The sequence below is a fragment of the Panicum virgatum genome, chromosome 3K, assembly GCF_016808335.1.
Source record: "Panicum virgatum strain AP13 chromosome 3K, P.virgatum_v5, whole genome shotgun sequence".
Taxonomy (NCBI): domain Eukaryota; kingdom Viridiplantae; phylum Streptophyta; class Magnoliopsida; order Poales; family Poaceae; genus Panicum; species Panicum virgatum.
In genome coordinates this window covers 24,113,546-24,130,404 of record NC_053138.1, presented here as the reverse complement: position 1 = coordinate 24,130,404, position 16,859 = coordinate 24,113,546, and the positions used below count along the sequence as shown (strand labels likewise).

Below are 16,859 nucleotides of genomic sequence, written 5' to 3'. Positions count from 1 at the left end.
CCGAGTCAAGGCCGACCAGGGGCCTTGAACCGCGGCGGGGCGAGGCCACGGCGCGCTGGTGCGCGCGGTGCGCGCGGACACCGCGTGCGCGGCGGCGCCGGCGGACGGCGGCATGAGGCGGCGCGGAGAGGCGGGGCCGGAGTGGGGAAAGGAAGGCGCGCACGGGGTGGAGGGAACGGCGGCAAGCCCTACCGACGGCGGCACAGGCAAGGAGCGGCGACGAGGCGGCGTTCCGGCGGCGCTGGGCGGCGGCGGGCGGAGGTAAGCGGCGGCGGCCCTGCAGGGGAGGGGAAGGGGCCGGATGAGGGCCAAAATTGGAGGAGGTGGGTGAGAGGGAGCTGCTCCCGTGAGGAATCAGCGAGGGGCTCACCGAGGGCGGCGAATCGCGGCGGCGGGCGGTGAGTAGAGCTCGGGGCGGCGCCGGTGGTGGAGGGGAAGGGCTAGGGTTTGGGGCGGGGAGCGAGGCCGGCCGAGCGCGGATAAGGAGAGGGCGAGGGGAAGAGTGAAGGGGCGGCACGGCTCGCGAGGATGGCCGGCACGTGGCACGGAAGCCGGGGTTGACCGGCGGCGGCGACGCCTGTGCGCGGCGCGCGGAGGAAAACAGAGAAAGAAGGAGAGGGAGAGGCTGACAAGCGGGCCTGGCATGGGATTTTTTTTCTTTTTTTTTCTTTGGGCTGTGACACCTCCTCTCCTCCTGGCTTGTTCCTCTTTCCGGGGGGGGGGGGGGGGGGGGGGGGGGGCTTTCCCCTTCTGGGTTGGTGGTTCACGAACAGGCTGTGTGCTCCAGGTTATCTATTATCTTGCAAAATGGCTACAAAATGGCTGTGTGCTCCAGGCTAAAATTTTTAGTGAAAACGTTGCATGCTTTAAAAATGGATAAAAATAAAGATTAGACAACGATCCACTGGCTCTCATTTAGCACCAAAATTGCCAGTATCTTCTTATAATTTCTGGTCTCGATCACATTTCCATATCCCACAGGCTACAAAATGTTGCCGTGGTGGTACTGAACTACATTAGATCATTCATAATTTTTGTGAAACGAGGACAAATGCGGCCCTAGCCAAAGCACAATTTTTTTCACGTTATCCAAGTCAGCAATATGATGACTCATACAGTCCCGTATGTGCCAAGATTTGAACGAATACATCCTCCCAAATCCAATAATTAACAAACCAATCAATCCGCTGCATGCCACACGTAGTGGTAATCGAGTTTTAGAAAATGTGGTTGCGCGTCATGTGACGAACGGAGGTTTGTCACTGCACCAGACGCGCGCCCGCACGATGACACGAGGAACAAAGGAAATCAGAGATAATCCTTCACTCGGAACAATTATAGTATGCTCTCTGTTGCAGACTTATTCATAGCTCCTATGGAGTTCAAATTGGGATACCAGACCCTAATCTACTGCAGGTTCAGAAGCATAGAAGCCCAGCCCAATCTACTCAGGCGGCTTAGTTTGCACAAAGAGTCAGGGATTCAAGCATCTGCTCTAACACTACCGTAAACAATCAAATCAATATCTTGCTACAAAAGAGACCTAGAAACAGAAGCTTCAACATACCATACTACCAAAAAGAGGTGGGAAACCATGATAAAGAAGAGCAATGAACCAAACTACTGTAGCACGCGTTCAGACTCGCGGAAACCCTGAACGGCCTTTCCTCTGCAGGAACTCTGGGATATGCAATCCAGGACCTTCCTCCTGGGAACTGGGAGAAAACCAACCCGAGTGATGGCGGCTGCTGTCTCCTCCAGCCTGAGCATGAACGTTCATGAGAATACGGAAACGAAATAGGCAGAAAAAGTAGGCAAACGATGCAATACGTGCCTGCGAAGATTGATTCTCACTTTCCTCCTGGCGTTTGAATCCAGTTGCAATCAGAGTTATGCTCACCTGAATAGTGTATCGTGTTATCGGCAAGGCCACAGGATCAAGTTACAATTAAGAATCTTGATGGCCTTTAAATTAAAGTTGTGATGCATAAAATCTTTTTCACCAAAAGGTAAAAACATTGTGATTCCATGACTTACCTGGCCAGTGTATGATGGATCTATAACAGAGCCAAAAATCAAATTTGCACCAGGGTCAACAAGATCGTAGATTACTTCAGCTGCCGCATTCACCTGCAGAAAGCGACGGCCAGTGTGATTTAGCCCGAATGTATCCCAACTATTACAGGAGGCATCTGACAGTTCAGTGATAAATATATGAGTATATGTTACCTCTGTCAAGGTTAGATCATTCCCTCCAGTGATATTCCATACAATTCCAGTAGCTCTCTCAATACCAATATCAAGTAGAGGAGACTGTATGGCATTAAGTGCGGCATCTCTTGCTCGTGTCTTACCTGCAAATAGGTCAACAGAATTAGCAGGAGTTGGTTGGTTGTCAGTGTGTCAGTGGCCAGTGGGGGCAAGTTTCAGATGCTTAGAAATGCAAAGAGAAAATATGATATGCTGAATTCTGAAATTTAACCTGTTGCTGTTCCAATGCCCATCAATGATGAACCTGCATCTGACATAACTGACCGAACATCAGCAAAGTCCACATTCACCAAACCTGGCACCTGCAAACCAAAGAAGGTAGAAGCAAGTGACATGTTTAGCCATGTAGATCACATGTAATTGTCATACAGCTGAATATTTTGATGAAGCTTATGTTAAAAATGTTTCGATTTCCAGACTCAAGAGTTTTCAAAATGGCATGTTAAGCAGCAAATGTGCAAAGTAGATCACTGAGGAAGAAACCAAGTGCACAACAATGTCAATCTACTTTCACTCTGTTGCTAGTAAAGCAAATGGAGAATATAAAAACGAAGTTGATAATAAAGCTTCTGTTTGAAGACCTGCACTAGCAGACATATGGACTTGCATTCATATGCCTTATCAGGAGAGCACAAGGTAACTAGAGGACATAAAAAAGTGGTTGAACTTAAAACATGGTCAATAAGATGTAAGAAGTATTATCTTTAGCATAGGTTTTATATAATATCAGGAATTTGGTATTGCACAGCTGTCTAGTATACATAATATTTTCAATCACAGGAGTGTTTGGATGGAACACGAATGAAATTATTCTAAGAAAAGAGTAAGATATATAATATATCATGAATCATATTCTCTTACAGTGATTATATCTGAGATCCCACGGACACCTTGCCGAAGGATATCATCTGCCAAATTGAAAGCTTCTGTCACAGGAGTATTTGGAGATACAGCAGTGAGTAACTTGTCATTTGGAATTACGATCAGTGTATCAACATTGCTTCTCAATGATGCAATTCCTTCTTGTGCTTGAAGAGCTCGCCTTCTTCCCTCAAATGAAAATGGGGTTGTCACGATTCCAACAGTTAATATACCCATGGACTTAGCAATCCCTGCAATAATAGGAGCCCCACCAGTGCCTGTCCCACCTCCCATTCCAGCCTGCAAAATGAATTTGAGGATGAAATTCGAAGTAATCATATTCTCTCAATGAAAGGATAGGTATCATTAGTTCTATCAAATGAAAACATTATTCTATAAAACTGAAAAGAGTGTGTTATGTTTGTGTGATATGTACTTACCGTCACAAAAACCATATCAGCGCCAGCAACTGCCTGTTCTACCAACTCCTGGCTTTCCTTGGCTGCGTTCATGCCGATTTCTGGGTTCCCACCAGCACCAAGACCACGTGTCAGTTCCAGGCCAATCTGTAACCTATTTTCCGGGTCAATGGGCGATATCCGCATAGCCTGAAAATCAGTGTTCACAATCCAGAATTCTACGCCCTTCATGGAGCTTTCAATCATCCTGTTCACAGCATTGGAGCCACCACCTCCAACGCCAATGACTTTAATCCTGGGCTCATTGTAGCGGTAAGAGGCAGGAGCATCTACCAATCTTTCCACTGCAGCGTCAACACCCTGGTCCTTGCTGGATACAGCAGCTGCACCATTATCCTCTCCATAAAGCAAGGAGATCTCAGGGTGAAGGTCATATAAGGTATCCTTGGTACGCCGTGGCCCCCCTCGACGGGAGTTTGCAGAGCACTCCAATCGAGAAGAGAGATATGAATCACTAGAAAACCACTTAGTTCTCTGGAAACTTCTTGCACTTTCACCAAGAAGTGTCTTCCTAACAGTTTTCGGTGAAATGCCTAGTGGGCATCGGCAACTGCAAGCATTGGAAAAGACTAGCTGCGCTGCCATCCTTTGCTCTGAATCAAAACTTCACTTGCACTGGTGAATGTAGCCTCCGACGCCTCAATAAATTCGCCTTGAAACTAGCTAAACAAAATTATATTAGCTGCATTCTGTTTTTGTTATGTAAATGCAGCGAAAACATTGGAATACTAGCTGCATTTTGTTGCTGACTATAAATGATACCGAATTTAGAAGAGAACACAGAAATAGGTTGCAGCCACGTTAGTCCCAAAATTGGGGCAAAACAACGGTTCCAAGCCAACTTGGTGGCAATTGGCAATCTAATTTGGCCACTGTTTGGTTGGATTATAGTTCACACTTCAGTTTAAAAATGCGATGTGCTTTCAGAGGTTTGAAAAATATGAACTTTAACAGTATAAAATAACAAAATGGAATGGAGGTAAATTATATCCATGGCATGAAATGGATCTGGAAAATACGCTCAATCTGAGGCCAAAATGCATTACGAATTACGACGGCCACCTGATCTTTACCCTACACGATTGGATGGTGCAGCCTGCAAGGAGTACATTATCCCTATCCAGAGATAGGTTTGATCGGGGGAAAACACCAAGCCATCAAAGATTTCAAGAATAACCCCCTCCGAAACCTCATCCAGGAAGTCTTTTAAAAAAAACCTCATCCAGGGAAACTATTTCCACCAAGAATCGGTAGACACGAAGGCAGGGGCGGATGTAGTATAGGAGTTTGGGGAGCTCAATTTCGACAGCGGAAAGGGAATGGAATGAGCGTACCCGACGAAGACCTGGCGTAGGATGTCGCCGCTCGCCCCGTCGTCGACGCTCTCCTAGTTCTCGCCGCCAGCACAAAAAGGGTAGAAGGAGAAGGGGTCTGAATGGGACTCGGCTCTGGCCCCGTTCAGTTCGCGAAAAAGTTCGCGAAAAAGTGGCGTGGTTATTTGACAAATAATATTTAATTATAAATTAATTAGATTTAAAAAAATTATTTCGTGTTAATTAATTAGATTATATAATTAGTTATTTTTTTCAACTATGTTTGAAAATTTAATGTGACGGTTAATATAGGCAAAGTTTTTAGAAGTAAACGGGGCTCTGTTTTCGTTCCGTTAGTTTTTTTGTTTGAGAGAGAGAGAGAGAGAGAGGAGGTTCCCGTTCCGTTAGCTAGGCACGCGAAGCGGGCGCGGATTCCCGTCGCTTCGGCGACAGATTTGCGAATTGCCGCTTGAAGCAGCCGTCGCCGCGCCGAAAGTAATGGGCTGCTCCGTCTGCTTTTTTATTTCTCAGCCCAGAGCTTTAGTTTGCAGCGGAGAAGCGTGGAGTGGAACCCATATATGGCATCCGCATGCAAGAATGCCCTTTCTTTGACTATGCTCTTTGTTTTTTTTCCCTGCATCACTTGGCTTTGCTTTTTTAGCTTTGATTCAATTAGAGAGAGCACGGATCGAGATTGGACAATCTTTGCATACAAAACATGTTTTCTGCTTGTATTTCTCACAATTTTTGTTTTGTATTTCCTAACTATTAGCTGAGGGGTAATTTGGTTATAAATGATTGTATTGTCTGTCCTAAACCCCAAAAAACAAAACATTGGATATATACTAATATTGCAATTATTTCGATTAACATGTCATAGGCCAAGTTTTTTAATATATGAATACAGTATGACGCGGGAGTAATTAGTGGTAAAATAAGAAAAGAATGAATACAGGCCATATTTTTGGATTAATTAACATGTCATAGGCCATGTTAGTTTCAGGTTGACCTTCCTGTTGACCAGGATATATATGTTTTAACCGTAAGCGATAGTAATGGGTATCCAGAGTTTCCTAACTTGGCCACTTCTTCCTGTTCGCAATATTGCACATTTCCACTGTTACTTATTAAGTTTTGTCTGCCATTCTTTGATAATGTTAGGTGTCTCTTACTTTGAGAAGGAACATTTCTGTTGTTGGACAATGGGAAAAGGATTCCGATCTGCGCAGACCTCAGGAGCTTTCGAGTGAGTATAAATGCACCTTCAATTTACCACACCATTCTTCTTTCAAATATACTCGGCCCTACTTTATCCAAAGGGTTAAGCACTAATAAGTTAAATAACAGACAACTTGGTTGGAACATATATTCTCCTAACCTATAGCATTTCCAAACAGAAGGCTGTGTGGAAACGTCTAAGTTTCTCTTCAATGGAAATAAAAATACAGTAGTATTATTGGTGCATGACAAGGCAGTGATATTGACCTATGAACTAAAGTTATGGTTTATTCGTGGACAATGTCAAACAAACCCTTTCCTGTAGCCAAAATATCCTTGCAAGGATTCTAATTTTTCATGTCAAACAGAAACTTGGCTCCCAAAATATTCTTGCAAGGATTTTCATTTCTAGAAATGTGAATGTGAGTCTTGTATTTTCAGTGTCTTGTGTGCTATTTCTCTTCGCACCTACTGAGTACTTGCTAGTCCCAGAGGGGGAGGTCAGAGGGCAGCCAATGAGATGAAAGTTGATTGCAAGAAGTAGGGGGATAGAAATCCTGACAAAGGGGTTGTTTGGTTTCAGTGGCTAAACTTTAGACTATATCACATCAAAAAGAATTTTAGTATTTAAAAGTATTAAATGAAGTCTAATTACAAAACTAATTGCAGAACCCTGAGACCAAATTGCGAGACAAATCTAATGAGGTATATTAATCCATAATTAGCAGATGGTCACTATAGTATTACTGTAGCAAATCATGGATTACTTAGGTTCATTAGGTTTGTCTCGCGAATTAGCACTCATCTGTCAAAAAAATATTTATAAACAGATTTTATTTGATACTCTTTAATGGTAATATTCTTTTTGATGTGATAGGGGCTAAAAAAACCCCGAGGAAACAAACAGCAACAAAGACTTACCACATCCCTCCTCGGCCTCATTTCCTCTCTTGCCCATGAGGCTCATAGGGCATGTTCAAAAGGACACAACCCTTCTCTGGGGCACAATAGTGATATATGAAACCACAAGGGGATTTGAGTTACCACAAGAAAGGAAGCAACGGCCTACCACATGGTATTTATATATGCCCCTCCATTCTCTGGTCCTTTCTTGAATATATCAAACATGAAGATACGCTAACATGCATATGTCATATGTGTGAGCATAGCTCAGTAAGTAGCTCACTCATCTCTCTTTGCAGTTGAGGTCTGCTCACTCTCATGGCGCAAGGTGGCGAGAGTTCGTGGTGGATGACAAGTGATCATGGTAGAGCTCCACCATTCAGACAAGCACTTGCATGTGGAATCCAAAGCCATGGTCATGTACTCATGTTGCGCAACCTGCCAACTTCTTGTACACTACTACTTCTCCTCTTTAGTCTATACCTCATCTGCTCTCTTGCTGCTACTACTACTACTAAATGCAAAGACAGCACATATAAAGCTCTTTCTTGCACCTGTTAGTTTTCATTTTTCACACCTTCTTTCACTTTCTATAAAATATTGTTTCCCATATTCTCCTTTTAACTATCGTTATAACAAACTCTCCAATATATATCCAGAACTTCCTCTCATTGGATTACACCTCTTCCCACAAACCAAATATTTTCTTAATGCCTAAGGCCTTGATCCTATAAGTGATCTTACCTTCCTGCTCCTCCTTTTAGCCCTCATACTTATCTGTACACCTGTGACCCTCACTTTCAGTCATTGCCTTTACATTTGTTGACAAGTTGGTTTTTATTTGCTTTGCCTTCTATAGCATATATATGGTTTCCATTGGTTCTGAACTTTGTGCACAATTGCTTGATCCAGGGAGTTGCAACCTTCAGCTACTGCTTACTATGGTGAGTTGGAGAAGGCCCTTATCCATGGCAATTGTACTTCTGTTGATTCTACCGTGATCAGAAGTGATGTGGACACAGAGTTTAAGAGTAAGACTACCTTTTTCTCTGCACCCCTATCCTTTAAAACAAACCTTAACCACCTCCTAGAAGGGCTTCTTTCTTTGCCTCCCTCTCCACAGCACCACAGTAGATAAGCACAGGCAGCATGCCTTGGCTTTTGCCTTGCCGAGCACAGACGAGCCATGACCAGATGCAATTGGGAGACAACACAAATTGTGTGATCCCACAGGCTGCAGTGCCCCCACCCTCACTTCTCTCTTCTATCTATGTCCAATTTTGCAACCTCTTCGAGGGGAGAAAGCACGTTTGATTTGAGAAAACCTTGAATTTCATTTATATGTATGCAGCAGCAGGATACCTTGCAGCTAGGCCCCCCACACTGGAGATCTTCCCTTCATGGCCAATGAGTCATCTACAGCAGCTGTACAGTGTAAGCACTGGCTCTGTTTCATCATTTACAGTGGCCTGCAGTTTCTTACTGACCACATCGGACAAAGGTTTTTCTGGGCTAATTAACTGCTCACTGCCTTCTTCTGTCGGCTCCTCTTGATTAATCACTGCAACAGGGTAACTCGCACTCAGTAGGGAGCACCACTGACTCGAGCTCAGGTCAGAAAAATATGCCGCAGGCCGAGTTGGTGTCCTCGGGGAGTATCAGGGCCGACTATGAGCAGCAACATGAGGTTTTGATGGTGACCGTTGATGACTACAACTACGAGCAGGGACTTGGAGCGGCAGCAACCACTGCTCCAATCTTTCAGCAGCATACAGCGGGCCAAGACAGGGTAATAGTGACATAGTGATGATATGCTTTGTCGTGTTCATGGATTAAAAGATTCTGGAGAAATTAAGGAAGCTTTATATTCATTGTTATTTTTGGAGAAGTATGTTTTCTGGGGAACCATTAGAAAAAAAAGTTTTTGATTTCAACTGTTTTAAAGGTTTCAAACTCCAGGCATGCCTTTGGAAGTTTGGATAGAGAAGTTCTTGTTGTTTTTGGTGAAGTATGTTTCCAGAATGACTGGAGTTGGTCATATTATTTTCCCTGAAAATAGTAAGAAATAGCATTTAAATTAGGTAATAATAACAAATAGCATCTTCAAATTTTGTTAGAGATAAATAATAAAACAAATAAACTACATGATAATTGGGGCACGCTGCTATCCCTTCTGCCTCTGTGGGACCTGGGATTGTATCCATAGAATCGTACATTCTTGAGTTGTACATTGAGGAAACAACAAAAATAGTTATAGATGCTCGTCTGATGGTTTGTCCTTGAGCTGAAATACTGTGGAATGGAGGGGGAAAAAGGTAAAGAGCTGCTATCTAAAATCGATACTAGTAACACGCAACAGGAGATTTAGCTCCAATATACTTTGTTTCTTGATGCTGATTAGGTATCTTACTGTACAACTAGCACTGCTCACTGTTCTAAGTGACCTTTTTGCTGTGCTGGTGCAGAGGAAGAATGGATCCACAAGGAAAGATGGCAAGTTGTTAGACGCCAAGGTATGGTTGTATTTGATAACAGTATTTATGAAACCAACATTTAACTAAACTTTTCTAAATTTTAGACTGAAAGGCGATTGGCTCAAAACCGAGAAGCTGCAAGAAAGAGTAGGCTGAGAAAAAAGGTGGGAAAGATAAATAAAAAAGTTTACATTAACTAAAACCATGCATAACAAAAATTTACAACTTCTGCAGGCCTATGTGCAGCAATTAGAGACAAGTCGGATTAGGCTGCAACAAATCGAGCGAGAACTACAGGGTGCACGTTCGCAGGTTCAAATTCTCTAGATGCCTCAGGCCGGGCATCAACATTTGATCTCATTTCAGCAGTGTTGCCATGACCTGGAATGGTTTTCAGGGCCTGTTCGCAGGAGGCGGCGGCAGCGCATCGGGAGATACGAGTTCAGGTAACCATCACCTCCAGCCGCTCAGAACAAAGCCTCACCACTTTAACATTTCATATCCAGGTCAAGGGTCTTCAATTGGATCTGTCATTGCAGGCGCTGTGATGTTTGACATGGAGTACGCCCGATGGCTAGAAGATGACAGCAAGCTCATGACGGAGCTCCAGGGCATTCTGCAGGCTCAAAATCTCGACGCAAACCTCGGGGCCATTGTTGAAGAGTGCATGCGGCATTACGATGAGCTGTTCCACCTGAGGGCTATGCTTGCAAGATCCGACGTGTTCCACCTGATGACTGGCTTGTGGGTGACGACTGCTGAGCGATGCTTCCTCTGGATGGGCGGGTTCCGTCCTTCTGAAATCCTCAAGGTGTCAAATGCAAAAGGCACTCTTTTCTTTTGAGGGGGAAAGTGCCATTTTTTTTTAACCTCCAGCACAATTTTATCAGGGCAATGCTAAAGTTGCTGAGCCTTTGATCTTCTTCGTTGGTTTACGTGATCAGATGCTGATACCTCAGCTTGATCCACTTACGGAGCAGCAGCTGCTGGGGATGTGCCACCTGCAACGGTCATCGTTGCAGACCGAGGAGGCGCTCGTGCAGGGGCTCCAGCAGCTGCACCAGTCACTGGCGGACGCGGTGGGCGCGAGTCCTCTCAGCGACGGCGCAAGTGTTGCCAACTACACCGCTCTCATGGCCCTAGCACTTGACAGGCTCGACACCCTCGAGAGCTTTTATCGTCAGGTCAGTACTTACTCTTTCATGCATATGGTCATGCAACCATTTGGAGATAAGAACCCAATGTTGTGCAGAAGAAACACAGCTAAACATACAGTTATTTGAGGATAAAATTTGATTGCAAGTAACTGATATTTTTCAAATGTTAACATTAACTGGGTTTATTTCTCTCACTGTTAAATGCTGCCTTTCTTGCTGGACAGCAGAGAAAGCTTAAAGCTATAAAACTGTCTAAAGGTGTAACGTGGCCAACTCTGTGTGCTTAACCCTCTAAACATGCGGATAAACATCATTAGAACTTTCCAGCACGCATCATTAACCTATCCCTTTCTACGTTCGTGGTATACCAGCTACTTGATGCTTTTCCCGAGGAATTGATTATATCTTGAAAGTTTCAGCTGAAGCAAGGTTCTTTTCAGTCACACAAAACAAATGTATGCTCGTATGCAGAGGATGCAAATCCATCCATAGTAGGAACTGAATACGATGTCCACAATCTGTTGGTTTCATCTTGTAAATAAAACAATGTATCTGCCGTGCTCCTATTTCTCGTCTGGTGGGTCTCCTTGCAAGTATTTCGTTAGTCGCGAGTAGGGTACGTAATAAACGGTCTTAAAATTTGAATTTGTTCTAAACAATTTAAGGGCGGGACTATATAAAGATCAATTTGAATTGTGAAAAGACCACTGCGATCATGATCCGTTACCACACCCATGGTTGCAAGTGCAGGCGGACAACCTGAGGCAGCAAACCTTGCAGCACATGCGGCGGCTCCTGACCACCCGGCAGGCGGCGCGGTGCTTCCTCTCCATCGGCGAGTACCGCCGCCGCCTGCGCGCCCTCAGCTCCGTCTGGGCTTCCTCCCGTCCCCGCGAGTAAGACTACCCGGACCTCCCCATTCTCTAGCTCACCCATGAACTCCAGTGCCATGCATGCTTCGACACGTCACCTCTCATTCTTGGCATCGACTACTCGATCGTCAGGAGCTTCGTCGCGGCAGCGGGGGACGTCAGCCCTACAGCTACAGGGACGGCCGGGCAAGCCGTCCGTCCGTACAGCAACCACAGCCAGTAGTAGTTTTCCGGCTTCTGAAGCTTTATCTCTGTCTCTCTCGGGCGCGGCGGCGCGGATTCTGCCGTCGTCTGCGGCGGCGAGGGGACAGATTGTGGTAACGTTCTCCTCTGTGGTTGACGTTGTAATTCATCGAGAATGGAACATCGAATCCGTATTCGGTGGCAGGCTTCACTTTGGAAGAAAAGAGAGAGAGCTCATGGCTCTCGATCTTGCTTTGGCTTGCTTTTGTTCTTGTTCCCCCTGGCTCTTGAACCGCGCCAAATGCTACCCCTTTTGGAAGAAAAAAAAATCGGTGCAAAGCGCCAAAGCGAGACGGGGATTAAAGAAAAGCAGAGACGTGCTGCGCTCGGCGCCTGATGTGTTTGTTCTGCAGGTAGTTCCGTTGGGGGAGGATTATTAAATTAAGCAAACAACCCGGGAGCGTGACCGCCCCGGCCGCACGAACGAACCATATCCGTTTCGCGTAAGATCGGATGAGCAGGATTTGCATAAACAGACGGTGTCGGTTAGAAAATGAAACGTGCCAGGAGGTAGGTACGGCGATGATCGAGTGGTTTGTCCTCCTTTTCTTTTCCGGTGTGCGACGGTGGTGCCCGACGTGTCGAAGGGGGAGCGCGGCCATCTTTTTTGGTGCACGCTTTACACCTGGTGACGGAGAAAGACAGGGCGGGCGAGGGTGCGCGGCGACCAGACAGAGAAGAGGGCTTCCTGTATAAATTGTGGAAGGTAGGATGTTTTCAAATCGCACAGCCCATTAAGGCCCATATAGCAGCTCGCCCACCTGGGGCAGCAGCAGCAGGGCGCTGCAGCGTTTTTTTTATATTTTTTATTTTCGTTTTTTATAAAAATATATTTTCGATTTGGAAATTTACAGAAATATACTCCGGCCGCCTCGCTGCCGGGCGGCCGGGATCTGGCCGTTCGGCAGCAGGGCGGCAGGGGCATTTTTGAAAAAAAATTCGCGAAAAAAATTATGCACAAGTCCCTAAGGGCTGGTCGCGCGGGCGCGGGGCGACGGTCCTGGTTCGCCCGGCGTCGCGCGATTGGCGCGCGCGCGATCAGCATGTGGGAGCTGCAGCTTTCGTCCGCCACGCTCTCCCGCGTGGGCATTATTGGGCGGGCGGCATGGCAATGGCACGGTAGTAACTCGCATACATGTGCGTGGCGATCTCCGAGAACCGAGATGGGCGTCGCCTAGCTAGCACCCGCCCTGGATTCGCTTGTCCCGGTTATGCTTAGCAGGAGGGCGCATTAATGGGACAATTAAGGGATGCCCTGTTTCTCGTCGGGATTGTTTGTTTAGTTGTTTATAGGTCAACATGAGAGCATTTGGGCCTTATTTTACCAAGAAAACAGTTGTGAAGCTTTATGTATCCTCTCTCCAATGTGCAACGGCTGCTCTGTACGCACAACATAGTAGTATACTATTCACGGGAGTAATCCCCGGATACTGTATCACAGCGAGGGAGACACGTCAGCTCGCGGACACTACATTCGGTGCATGCATGGCAGCACGCTGTGAGACTGACCAACAGCTTACCCGGTCTGGTCCTGCAAGTCTGCGACGCATGGCCAGGAAACGACGTACGTGAAGGCCATGCGTCGATCGGATCCTGCAAGTCTGCGACGCATGGACAGGACAGGACGTACGCCGGGTGAACCAGGACCGGCCGCTGGGCGGCCGGGCGGGCGGGGCGGCCCCTAGCCACCTGCGCGTAATTTTTTTTGCGAAATTTTTTTTAGAAATACCCCCGCCGCCCCGCTGCAGGGCGGCCAGATTTCGGCCGCCCGGCAGCGGGGCGGCCGGGTACATTCCTGTAAATTTTCAAATCGAAAATATATTTTTATAAAAAACGAAAATATAAAATAAAAAAAATAAAAAAACTGCGGGCGTTGCGCATGCGTGCATGCGAGGCAGCGCGCATCAGCAAGGGCTAGCATAGGTAGGGATGAAAGCGGTTGGGAACGATCGGGAAAACACTCTAACCACTTTCATTTTTATATTTTTATTCGGGAACGGGTACGGAAACGGGAGAGCTTGGTTGGGAAAACGAAATCGAATGCACGGGAAATCGAAATCGAAACAATTCGATCGGAAGCATGTCGATAACGGTCGGGAAGCGGTATTTAAAAGCGGGAACATCAAGCGTGTAACCACTTCAAACGTTGAACTCAATGCAATATATATATATATATATATATATATATATATATATATATATATATATATATATATATATATATTCAACCATATACATAACATATAGAGAAATAAAACTATAGTCTATATAGATAAATAGCATCACGTGCCAATGTCGCACAAGTAACAAGATGTTCAGTGGCTTCATTCTGAGCCAAGCTGAGCGGCGAGCGCAGGGGCAGGGACACAGAGCGTCAGGGCCAGCCCAAGATGGTGGCCAACTGATTCGCTACTGGATGGGGTCGACGATGACAGCACGTGGGGGAGTGATCCTGGGCGCTTGGCTTGGCGAGGGATCGGAGGGGGTCGTGGGCCGTCATCCTTGGGCCGCGGGGTGCGTTGTGTGGGTTCCAATGCTGATGACTCTCTAAATTCGGAAATATCGCGGGAATTTACCGGATGAAATATGGGACCCGCGAATTCGATCGGAAAACCCTTCAACTGTTTTCGTTCCCGTTTTCACCAAATTTTCCCGAATCTTTTCCTGATTTCGTTTTTTCCCGAAAATGCGGTATTCGATCGGTAAAATCGGGATACGGCATCGGCCGGTACGGGATTTTCCCGTTCCCACTTTCATCCCTAAGCATAGGCAAGCAGCAGGTGCACGGCAGGGAGCAAAAGGAATTATTTTTGTTTAGTAGTCTTGTGATTTCTTTTGCAGGTGCATGTGCGTATTCTTGGCTGTTTTGCAGGTCCTCAGGGTTTAGGGTTTAGGGGAGGCGGTTGCCCCGCAGCCGGGTGGCCTTGGGGGCCGGCCGCCCCGCTGCCGGGCGACCGGTCCTCCAGGAGTCCGGGCGCAAATTTTTCGTGAAACTTTTTGCAGAAAAACCCCTGCCGCCCGACAGCGGGGCGGCCAGGTGCCGGCCGCCCGGCAGCGGGGCGGCCGGGGTATATTTTTGTAAATTTCGAAAACAAAAATATATTTTTGTAAAAAACGAAATTAAAAAATATAAAAATAAAAAAATCGGCCCACCTGGGAGCCATGCCTATTGTTTTCTTCTTTCTTCGGCCCACGTAGCTGAGGAATTTCTCCATATGCAAAAAAAACGGGTTAGCATCATGGCTCAGGAGCAAAAGGGCAACATTCCCAAGTACATGTTATTTTTTTTCTACTCTTTTCAAATACTCATTCAACAATATATGAAACCTAGTTCAACAATCCATAAAAATGATTCAACATTTACAAAAACTATGTCAACATTTGATATTTTAATTGTTGAAATGACTTTTTAGAAATGTTGAATTATCAATTTTCATTTGTTGAAATTTTTAGAAAAAAAATCATATTGGATCTTATTTTGTTTCATTAATTCCAAGTAGTAATATTATGCAAACGAATCTAAGAAAAATTTAATGGTTTGAGAGAAATTGTATTTAGAAATCTAGAACTCATATTAGATTCCTTTCCACCTTGTCCACTAAGCTATTGACACGAGTCCTGACAAAAGGTCGGCAACCAGCGAAGCACTCGCTCGTGCGGTTCCGTGTACTTCTCATCTCGGTTGTTTAGGGCTGGGTTTAGTTTCAAACTTCAAAATTCTAAATTTTTTATAAATCACTTACATGGTGTATTAAATGTAATCGAAAAAAATCGCATCACACAAATGAACTGTAAATCGCGAGACGAATCTAATGAACCTAATTAGACCGTGATTAGACACTAAATTGCTACAGTAAAACTATAGTAAATATGCTCTAATGATGGATTAATTAGACTCATTAGATTTATCTCGTAGTTTACAGATGAGTTCTGTAATTAATTTTGTGATTAGCCTATATTTAGTATTTTAAATATTAAAAAATTTCTTTTCAAAATTCTAAATATGGAAACTAAACACGACCTAACTCGTTTGCACGAATCTCAAATTTTGAAAAAAGTAACTTTCGGAATATGCATAAGATTTTCGAGGGGTTGGCACGGCCCACAAGTTCTGCGAGGCTGCGACATCTATCGGCCTGCTTTCAAGCTGGGCTGTTGATCCAAGACTGTGGCTCCTTCCCACTCCCACCTCATATCCCCCGCCTATGAGCCCAGCAACAAAATACAGACCAGCCCAACAACCGAACAAAAGAAAAATGTTCTAGAAAACGTAATGTTAAATGTAATATTACAACCGAACAAGAGAGGGAATAGTTTTAATGTTACCTGTCATTTGGTGTAGACATTTTTGCAATCTGCAGGTTATGTTAATTGTTATATCTGGATGCAACCTCCTAGCACGCGGTGGATCCCAAAGGATTGCAACGATGCTCGTGCACCACCTCACCTATCTCAATTGTTGCATTACATTACATAGGAAACAGCACACTCATCGGTAGGCGTTGCAACGTCTTAGATAAAAGATTTGGATATCGTTTTTTGATTTCATTATTAAAGAAAGAACTTGGTCGGAAGATCTAAAGCGAACTAGGTCAGGTCGCTGAGCAGAGAGCAGCACTAGTAGAGGAGGCGGAGATTTTTTTGTTTTTTTGTTGACGTAAAAATCAAATTCGACATGAAATTGACAAGGGAGAAAACAAAGTCAAATTCGAGAACATATCGGCTGGGATTCCGAATATCTCTCAGCCATCGGCAAACTTTACCGATACAGTAGACGACAAAAAAATATTGAATGCGAGCGTGTAGCGAAAGAGCGCGTCGGCAGAATCAGCCGATGCACTAGATGACAGAACCGGCTTGAAGTAGCTGATTGTGCGCGTATAACAAAATCTAAGCTACGAATGTGCAACTTACATGATGTAAACAAAAAATAAATCTAAACTGGCTCTTGAGATAACACAAGTGTTACTGCAAAACCTAAAACCGATCTAATATGTTTTTAGCAAATTGATCTGATAATGGCCAAAAAGTATAGAAAACCTACAAATCTAACCGATATCGATAAATT

The 16,859-nt window shown here is 45.0% G+C and overlaps 1 protein-coding gene and 1 pseudogene across 1 annotated transcript; one reads left to right on the top strand and one right to left on the bottom strand.

The window, feature by feature from the left end:
• Window positions 1-1,304: 1,304 nt before the first annotated feature.
• On the bottom strand, window positions 1,305-5,016 carry LOC120698532 (cell division protein FtsZ homolog 2-2, chloroplastic-like). Its single transcript, XM_039982188.1, has 8 exons — window positions 4,946-5,016; window positions 3,573-4,270; window positions 3,133-3,432; window positions 2,483-2,573; window positions 2,230-2,354; window positions 2,038-2,130; window positions 1,835-1,900; window positions 1,305-1,762 (listed from the first exon to the last, which is right to left on the bottom strand). Exons 2-8 carry the CDS (start codon window positions 4,194-4,196, stop codon window positions 1,637-1,639), a joined length of 1,425 nt encoding a protein of 474 aa, XP_039838122.1. The 5' UTR covers window positions 4,197-4,270; window positions 4,946-5,016; the 3' UTR covers window positions 1,305-1,636.
• Window positions 5,017-7,283: 2,267 nt separating this feature from the next.
• LOC120698531 lies at window positions 7,284-11,938 on the top strand (annotated as a pseudogene).
• Window positions 11,939-16,859: the final 4,921 nt, after the last annotated feature.